A 10,479-nucleotide genomic window follows, 5' to 3' on the forward strand; every position below is an offset into this window, starting at 1 on the left:
AAATCAGTCACTCAAATAACCCTATTAATTTTCAATATAGTATTTGTAACTATTTGCAATTTCCATGTGTCATTTCTTACTTATCTGTTTTTTCCACGGAGGTGAAGTTTCTGTAGTAGGTGATTGGGTGTCAGTGCTGGGAAAACAGTCACATGCTGCCTGAGCACTGCTGAAGAGTTGCCCGCTAGGGCTAGGAACTCATCCTTACTAGGACAGCCTTGTTGGGGAATTTCCCTGGGGCGGGACAGTGGAGGCTTTCCTGGGCTTGCAATTCCTACTTTGACCCCCTACTTTGGCTCCCTAACTTTCCTGGGAGGAGAATGCGAAGTGAGCAGCAACCGAAAGCGAGGAGGGGCAAGGTGTTCTGCAGCACGCAGGCCCCCAGGGTGGCGGCGCCCAGCCCGGGAGGAGCCGAGACGTCTACTCTCCCGGTGTCCTAGAGAGGCGCGACGGCCCTGGCAGCGACACGCGTGCGCGACGCGGCGGCGCTGTAGTCAAAAACCAGGACCCCGACCGCTTTCACCTGGCAGTTCAGCTGTGCGGGTTGGACGCCCGAGGGCGGCGGTCTTTAGCTGCTCCGGGAGGGGCCGCTCTGTGGAGCCTCTGGGGTCGGCCTCCGGGTGTGGAGAATCTGGAGTCCGGTCTCTCCAGACGTTCGCTCCCACACAAGTGTGCGCGAGGGCGTGGTCTATGGAAACGGTGAGCGAGCGCGGGTGGGTAGGTGAAGGGAAGTGGAGACCTGCAGTCTCCAGACAGCTTGACGTTAATCCTTTCGGCACCATTGTGCCTGATGTGGAACACCCATAAGAACTTATTAAAAAAAATAAAATTAAAAAAATATATATATTTATATTAGATGGACACTATCTTTATTTTTATTTGTTTATTTTTATGTAGTGCTGAGGATTGAACCCAGGGCCTCATTCGTGCAAGGCAAGTGCTCTGCCACTGAGCTACATCTCCAGCCCCAAGAACTTTTTTTTTTAAAAAATATTTTCTTAGTTGTAGGTGGTACACAATACCTTTTACTGTATTCATTTACTTTTTATGTGGTGCTGAGGATCACACCCAGGGTCTCACACGTGCTAGGCCAGCGTTCTGCCACTGAGCTACTACCCTAGCCCCAAAATACAGTATATAATGTATAATATAAATATATAGTAACCTTATTACATTTAAAGGTAACATCAATTAATATAATTATATAAATTATATAATGTAATACATAATATTATATAATTCATATAATACATATATACACATATAAGACACACACATATGTACATATATATTTAAGCTACATGTTATCATTTCCAACCTATTTTAATGTACCCTTGTCAATTTCGTTGAAATAGTCATAGAATTGAAAACCTGTGATTTAATGGGTTAAATACATGTGCAGGAGCATGTACACTCATGCATGGTACATATATATATTTTACTTTTGGTACATACGTATTTTGATTATGGAATAGGGTCATGCTTCTGCTTTCTAAAAATTTGTGAGTAGTATTGTGATGAAGTATTTGATAAAATAAAACATACATGACATTTGCCATACAGAATCTACAAATTTATCCTTTTAACCTCTTGTGGCATTAAGTACATTAAATTTTTTTTTTTTTTTTTTTTTTTTTTTTTTTTTTGCAGTGCTGGGGATAGAATCCAGGGCATTGTGCATGGTAGCAAGTGAGAGAAGCTAGAAGTGTGAAAGCCATGAGAACCACTGAATTCGTTGACAGAAAAGAAGGAAGCACTAGGCTAGACTTCCAAGAGTGTCCATGACATGGCAGGAACAGGAAGACACCTGAACTTAAGGGACCAGAGACCTGAGGGGAAATCAGGCTTGGCTGGTGATAGGGAAGCCATGGCAGAGAGAACATCGTCAGAAACAGCTTCTTTCAGGAAGGTTGAAGAGAGTGCAGGCTAAGAGGAACACCCAGTTCTCAGTTTGATCAGGGACCTCCCATTATGCCCTTTAAGGAACAGTCACAGCACATGTGAGATAAAGCCTGTAGGAAGAAGGCCCAGAATCAGTGTATAGAGCTGCCTGTGTTCTCTTGAATCTTCTCCTTGGTAATATAATCCTTATGGGAGCCGAGGGCTGGGCTTGGCCTACTTTCTTCCCTCTCTCAACTCAGCTTACATCTACAGTTGTGCCCTTTCCCACATGGGGAACTCAAGAAACCAAGCAGCAGCTCCTGTGCTTCAGATGATCAGTATATTAGTCAGCTTTCCATTTCTGTAACTGCCTGAAGAAATGTAATTAAAGGAAGAAAGACTTAAAGGCTCACAGTATCAAAGGTTTCAGTACATGGTCACTTGGCTATGTTGTTCACGGGAATGTGATGAGGCAGACAGAACATCATGGCAGGAAGCATGTGGTGGAATAAAGGTGATCATCTCATGGTGGCCCAGAAGCAGCAAAAATAAGAAGGGGCCGAGAATAAAATATATTCTTCAAGTGTGTGCCCTTAGTGACATCCCTTTTCCAAATAGGTCCATATCTCCTAAAGTTTGTAGTATTTTGCATTGCCCATTAAACAATGAATCCATAAGTACATGAATCTACTAATGTCAGAGCCCTTATGATCCAATTACCTCCCAAAGGCCCCACCTCTGAACATTGATGCATGGGGGACCAAGCCTTCAACACATGAACTTTTTGGGGAAATAAGATCCCAGTAATAACAGTGAGGCCCCAGATGAGCATGGATTTTTCTTTTTTTTTATTTTCCCCCAAATTCCCATGTCTATGACCCAAATGTGACTGGAGCTTACCTATGGGTCTCTGCCCTGAGGCAGCTCCTGAGGCTCATGCCTAAATGCTTCCCCTAGAGCTGGGTCCCTATTCACAGTTAATGGACTCTGTTTTGTCCTGGATTTTCCATTTCTTTTTTTTACCCCTGTTTTGCAGTACCAGGGATTGATCCCAGGGCCTCATGCTTGCTAGGCAAGTGCTTTACCATAGACTTATCCTTTACAGTTATCAAGAGACTGTACCCTGTGCCCTCTGCACCCTTTGTGTCTCTGCCCTTCAGGCTGGGACTGTTCTTGAGTGGTAGAAACTTGTCATTTCAGGAGACTAAAGTGCATGAGGACCTGTCTGTAGACTATGTACAGAAAAAGTGGAAAGGCTCTGCCCTCAGGCAGAGAGCCCTGTACCAGAACATGATGATAGGAAGTTATTATAGCATGGTCTCATTGGGTAATGATTCAGAGTTCATTCTGTATATTTTTCCCACTATGTTTTCCCCCACTTTTTATTATAAAAATTTCCAAAGTAGAACAGTATATACCGAACCTCTCTGCACCCATACCCAGCTTTAACAATGATGAGCATTTCCTTTACTTCACAATTGATGGGACATATGGTACCTAGTTTGAGTTTTCTAGATTGTAAGGAATTGAGAATCACTTTCTATGGTAGTAAGGAGCTATGTGTTTTAAGGCTACAGTAACAGGAACCCAGAACAAACCAATCAGCTAGACCAGACTAGGAAACAGAGCCTCAAAGAGAATGAGCCACAACCAGGACAGCCCAGGAGCCTCAGCAGCACAAGCAAATGAATTTTATGCCAGTATTCCAGTGTGACTGAAACACAGCTGCTCCCTGTTCCAACTGTTACCCTTTCTTTACTCTGAAACTTGTATCTCCATCATAGTTCCTTCTCAATTCTGTTTTTGGTTTTTCTCATACATTCTTCTTATTGTGGCTTCAAATGGTTTGACTTGGTTCCATGTTTCATTTCAGCTTTAGGTCTCACTCATAATTGCTATCGTTTTGCCGAGTTTTCAGGTCAGAATTTACTTAGAGAAGGGTTCTAATTGCTATAGCTATTAAATATCATCTGTATTTTGGTAGTGTCCTGCTGAGGCCACAGCAGAAGCTAATGACTAACCTAAAGACAAATTACAGTTGGGTCTAGTGCCTAGCTCTTGCCCAATCACCTCATGTGATGCTCAGGGTCACCTGACTCAAAGTGTGACTGCTTGGGCTTCCCTGTCTGCAAAGACTGGGAAAGGGCAGGTTCTGAGATTGACAAACTTACAACAGTGGCCATCTTGACAAAGGGTGGACATGAGAGTCATTGAGCTTTTAACTTTTAACTTTCCATATGGTAATGATATGATGCCCTGGCCTTGGTTAAGACATGATTGAAAGTAACCAGTGTTGTAGTTTTTAGTGATAACTGACTACTCTGCTTTTTACTGTACAGATTTTGTATTCCAGAATTAAAAATTCCATGGAAATACTTATCTGTCTAGTTTCTTTCTTATTCTAGAGAATCAAGATTCCATTCAAGGCGTAGTGGCTCACACCTCTAATCCCAGTAGCTTGGGAGGCTGAGATAGGAGAATCATGAGTTCAAAGCAAGCCTCATCACCAATGAGGCATTAAGCAACTCAGTTTCACCCTGTCTCTCTATAAAATACAAATTAGGGCTGGGGATGTGGCTCAGCGGTTCAGTGTCCCTGGGTTCAATCCCAGGTACAAAAAAAATCCCCAAACATATTTAATTCAAACTTCAAATAATTGATGCTCTCTATATTTCTTTTTCTAATGCCAGAGATTGAACTCAGGGCCTTCTCACACATGCAAGGCAGGTGAGCTTCCACTGAGCTATATCCCTAGGTTTTTAGAGGAGTACATAACTGACTCCTATAGTGCAATGCCCTGGGTACCTATGGTATTCCCACTTTTTTAGCTCTGCTATTCTTTTCAACACTGTTGAAAAGTATGTTCACATCTTGGCACTTTTCTGTCATACAAGATCTCTCCTTTTTAAACATTTTCCTAGTCATATCCTTACAATATAATCTCTCATCAACACACATCTTTGCTGTTTCTCTTTCTTGTATTTAAAATGAGGTGTTTGCCAGCTTTCTTTCTCCCAACATCTTTTCTGAGAAGCATGGAACCATACAATGTCATGTTTAGAAAGGAACATAGAGTTCATCATTTTAATATTGAGATGGTATGACTTCTAGAAAATTGCATCATGCTTTGCCACCTGGGCCCCTACTTTCTGATTGTGTAATTATCTGTTCTGGCTCAACATCTTTCTGTCTTGGTATCTCCTTTTCTACCTCCTCCACTGACCATCTTCCTCCTCTTTGTTTTTCTATCCTGAAGAAAAAAAACCTGATATATTTTCTATTTTCTCTCCCCTTCTCAATGTGTTCTTTTATTCCTTAACCTTATGATATATTAGACTCTTAGTTCTGTTTCCAGAACAGGACATGAAGTGAGTAAAGGTTATTTTCTTCTTTCTTTTGGCAGCAGGTGAGAACAGGATGGAGAGTTCTGAACTCACTCCAAAGCAGACCATTTCTAAAGGATCAGAGTCATCTGATAGGTCACCAGGGGGACTCTTTGGGGTGACTTCTATGGGACCAGAAGCTGAAGATGTCTGTGAAGATACTTTGAGGAAGCTGGAAGGGCAGCCCTCAGATGAAGAGGGGAACAGTTTGGAAATCAATTTTTTTGAAATAACAGATGAGGATAAGAAGAACTCCACAAAAGACAGATGTGAGGATTATAAGGAAGTAGGGGAACATCCAAATCTGTCCCCCAGTCCTGAGGAATATCAAGGAGTCCCAAAGGGACAGAAATTCTTTCAGTGTGATGAATGTGGCAAAGTGTTCAATTGGAGTTCACACCTCATTGGCCACCAGAGAATCCACACTGGAGAGAAACCCTATGAGTGTAATGAGTGTGGTAAGACCTTCAGGCAGACCTCCCAGCTAATCGTTCACCTCAGAACTCACACTGGGGAAAAACCCTATGAATGCAGTGAGTGTGGGAAGACGTATCGGCATAGCTCCCATCTCATTCAACACCAGAGACTTCATAATGGGGAGAAACCCTACAAATGTAATGAATGTGCAAAAGCTTTTAATCAGAGTTCCAAACTATTTGATCACCAGAGAACCCATACTGGGGAGAAACCTTATGAATGCAAGGAATGTGGGGCAGCTTTTAGTCGGAGTAAAAATCTTGTCCGACATCAGGTTCTTCACACTGGTAAGAAACCTTACAAGTGTACTGAGTGTGGGAAAGCTTTCTGTTCCAACAGAAGTCTTATTGACCATCAGAGGATCCACACTGGAGAGAAGCCTTATGAATGTAATGAATGTGGCAAGGCCTTTAGTCGGAGTAAATGTCTTATTCGACATCAGAGCCTCCACACTGGGGAGAAACCATACAAATGCAGTGAATGTGGGAAAGCCTTCAGTCAGATTTGTCAGCTTGTTGACCATGAACGAATTCATACTGGAGAAAAGCCCTTTGAATGTAGTGAGTGTGGTAAGGCTTTCAGTCTGAGTAAGTGCCTTATTCGGCACCAGAGGCTTCACACAGGTGAAAATCCCTATAAATGCAATGAGTGTGGAAAATCCTTCAATCAAAATTCATACCTCATTATACACCAGAGAATCCACACTGGTGAGAAGCCCTATGAATGTCATGAGTGTGGGAAGGTGTTCAGTTACAGCTCCAGCCTTATGGTACATCAGAGAACCCATACTGGGGAAAAGCCCTACAAATGCAATGATTGTGGGAAAGCCTTTAGTGACAGTTCACAGCTTATTGTGCACCAGAGAGTTCACACTGGAGAGAAACCTTATGAATGTATTGAGTGTGGGAAAGCTTTTAGTCAGCGTTCCACTTTTAATCACCACCAGCGAACTCACACTGGAGAGAAACCCTCAGGTCTGCCTCACTCAGCATCATAAGGCATGGCTTTCTGAGACAGAGAACAAGATACTTTGCATGAAGGTTTCCTTAAGAAGGATGTTCACCCTGATCTCCTGTTAGATCCATTAAGCAAAGCAGACTATTGTCTATTGTTTTCCAGTTGGTCACTAAGGTGGGAGAAACTTAGTGTGATTCTTCCCTACATTAGGAAAGTAAGGTCTAGGCATTTAATTTACTTATAGATTGGCTTTTTCTTCCTTCCTTTTTCCTATTTTAAAATTTATCTCATTTGTTAATATGTATCTCATAATCAAATTGTGTGTCAACAGGAATGTTTATATCTTCTGTATTTTATTGCAGCTACTCAATTTCACTACATAAAGTCATTCCACAATATTGTTCCACAGAGCATTTTTATAGTCATTTATAAGTCATTCTATCAGTTTGTTCTTTCCTAGTTCTTGCTATGGCCCTCCACATCCATGTTTTATATTATAATATATATTCACTCATCTCTTGTGTTTTCTTCCTATTTGGTAATCTGGTTTTCTTGTATTTATTGTTCAAAGTCCATCTCATCTCTGAAAGACTTTTTTCTTCAAATGCTTCTGGATTTCTTTTAAACTTATGATTAGATCACAATTCTTTTAAATTAACTGATGCTGCAATGTACAACTGTTGTTAAGTTACCTTGCAAATTGCTCTCAAAATTTGAGAGTATACTCCTTACCAACTTTTCAGGTTTTTGAGATTGGGTGTGGTATCTATTGCTTTTTGCAAAAACATACTATGTTGAGCACTAGTTCTTAAAAATATTTTAAAACCCAACTCCCAAATCTAACCTTCTTTAATGTGGGTGCAGTCTCTCCCTTCCTTACATATACTGGACTGCGATTTTTAAAAATGGAAGTGCTCATGCATGAGGCCCTGAGTACACTCCCCAGAATACAATAACAAAAAAGTATCCATTTCAGGATCTAAAAAAATTACTGAACTAAAAAAAAAAAATTGGGACTATGTCATTTATTAGTATGTATTTATTTTTTTATTCTATTTTCCTTTAAATGATAGGACTGTTTTTTTTTTTTTTTTTGGTGGGGCAGCCGAGAAATGAGCTCCCTGATCCCAAGGAACAACCAGGTGCTATATGAGCTCATGGATCTAGCCCTTCACCCTGAGTTAGACGTTTCTGGTCACATCTTCAGTAGAACTATCTGCCTGTTTAATATTGTAATTTTACCTCCTAGTCCTTGTCTGTGCATTCTCTACCACACTAAATCTCTGGCAGTGGGAACCAACATTATTCATAACTTTTCCCACATCACCAATTGGGTGTATAGTCCAGCAGAAATGAATCCCTTGTATTCCTGAGAAAGCCCAGGCATTTGAATGGAGGGAAAATAGCTGTGACTTTAAAGCCATACTTCCTTTCTTTGTTCATTGTTAGTATAACTTTACCATATATATATATTTAGTTGTAGGTGGACACAGTACTTTTATTTTTATGTGGTGCTGAGGATTAAATCCATGCATGCCAGCCAGGTGAGTGCTATACCACTAAGCCCTAGCCCAAGCCCCTTATTAGTATTATTGTCATCATTACTATTTTGTGGTACTGGGAATTGAACCTAGCAGTGCTCTATCATTCAGCTGCATCCCTAAACCTTTTACTTTTTATTTTGAGACAGGGTCTCACTAAGTTGCTGAGGCTGGAAACTTTCTGTCCTCCTGCCTCAGCCTCCATCCCCAGTTGCTGGGATTACAGAAATGTGCCACCATGCCCAGTGCTAAGTATTATTTATTTATTTATTGTTGTTGTTGCAGTTGGACACAATACCTTTATTTTACTCATTTATTTTTATGTGGTACTGAGGATCGAACCCAGAGCTTCGCTCGAGCTAGGCGAGCGCTCTACTGCTGAGCCACAACCCTAGCCCCCTAAGTATCATTTTTTTAAAAAATTTTATCAGGATCCAGTTACCTTGCGAAATTATTTTTAGTTTTAGTGGTTTTTCGGTTTCTAGGTAGTTACATAATAAATAATGATTTGTTTATATCAGCTTCCAATCTTATGCCACTTTTACATCAGCAAGAAGTTTTAAAATATGTAGCAGATATTGTTTGTCTTTTTTTAAACTCAGGGGTGGGGGACATTCTTAGTGTTTTGTTTTATATGGTGTTCATTATTGGGTTCCGATAAATATTCTGTTGTACTTAGGAAGTTTTCGTTTCTTCCTGCCTTTGGAAGAAGCGGTGTAGTGGTTAAGTGCATAAATTTTGTACCCAGCATCCTGATTCACCTTACTACACCAGACTTTTATGCATTGACCCTGGGCAAGTCACTTAGCTTTTTTCTATTTCAGTTCTTCCATCTATAAAATGGAGCTACCTCACAGGTTGTAGAGATTAAATAAGTTAATATGTATAAGATATTTGAAATAGTGCTTGATACATGGTATGTACTGTAACAATTACTTGGTTGCTAAGTTTTGTGAAGTTTTTTTAAATTGTAATTTTACGGTCTATGTCATTTTAAATTCATGTTGTTGACAAGTTTCCAAATAATTGAAATCTCCTCATATTTCTTGAATAAAAAAGATTTGTTCATAGTGAATTTTTTTCTTTTTTCGTCAAGTACAGAACTAGATCAAACCTGGTGATATTTTGCTAGCTTTTGCAAAATGAATTTGGAAGATTTGTGGGGTTTTTTTAATCACTTAAAATTTGTATAACATGGATTGAAACATTGTTAGAAATAACTTGGGCCTAAATGTTCTTCAACATGGGTGGAGGTTGGATATATCTTAGCAATGGTTTTTAGTCCAGTGAAACTTCCATGGTAAAATACTATGGACTGGTTGGGTAATAGCAGACAATTACTTCTCAAGGACATTCTGTGAGCTTGAAAGTCCAGCATCAATGTGCCAGCGTGATTGAGTGTTGATGAGGCCTCTTCCTAGTTTACAAATGGCCAACTTCTTGCTGTGTCCTTACATGTGAGAATAATAAGAGTCCAGATTTTTCTTTCACTTCTCTTAAGGACATTAATCTAAGAACATTAATCCCATCATGAGGGCCAAATCCTCATGATCTAAACCCAGTAAGGTCCTACCTCCAAATGTATCACATTTTTGGTATTAGGGCTTCAACATACACATTCATAACATTCCACTTTGCCCCCAACATTCATGTCCTTTTATGTACAATACAATTATTCCATCCTACCATCCCCTAAAGTCTTATTTCAGTATCTGCTCTACTGTCTTAAATCCAAACAGTATACCATAGTGGCATGGCCACATCAATGTTTAGAGCAGCTCAATTCACGATAGCTAAGCTATGGAGGCCATCTAGATGCCCTTCAACAAATGAATGTATAAGTAAACTATGGTTTATATACACAACGGAATATTACTTGGCCATAAAGAAGAATGAAATTATGGCATTTGTCAGTAAATGTATAGAACTAGAGACCATCATGCTAAAGTGAAATAAGCCAATCCCAAAACCAAAGCCTGAATGTTCTCTCTGATATGTGGATGCTAATACACAGTAAGGGGTTGTGGGAAGAATAGAAGCTCATTAGATTAGACTAAGTGGAATAAAGGGAAGGGAGGGGGAGTGGGAGTAAGAAAGCCAGTAGAATTAATCAGATATAACTTTCCTATGTTCATATGTGAATGCACAACCAGTGTAACTCCACATCAAGTACAACCACAAGAACGGGAAGTTACACTTCATGTATGTATAATATGTCAAATACAATCTACTGTCATATA

The 10,479-nt window shown here is 40.1% G+C and overlaps 1 protein-coding gene across 1 annotated transcript; it reads left to right on the forward strand.

The window, feature by feature from the left end:
- Positions 1–564: 564 nt before the first annotated feature.
- Positions 565–6,738, forward strand: LOC308643321 (uncharacterized protein; the record flags this gene model as incomplete). The annotated part of the gene is made up of 2 exons (XM_081283222.1): positions 565–699; positions 5,288–6,738. Exon 2 carries the CDS (start codon positions 5,299–5,301, stop codon positions 6,736–6,738), a length of 1,440 nt encoding a protein of 479 aa, XP_081139348.1. The 5' UTR covers positions 565–699; positions 5,288–5,298.
- Between the last annotated feature and the right edge of the window lie 3,741 nt (positions 6,739–10,479).

This window comes from Spermophilus citellus (genome assembly GCF_964194105.1).
Source record: "Spermophilus citellus genome assembly, chromosome: 3".
Lineage (NCBI taxonomy): Eukaryota > Metazoa > Chordata > Mammalia > Rodentia > Sciuridae > Spermophilus > Spermophilus citellus.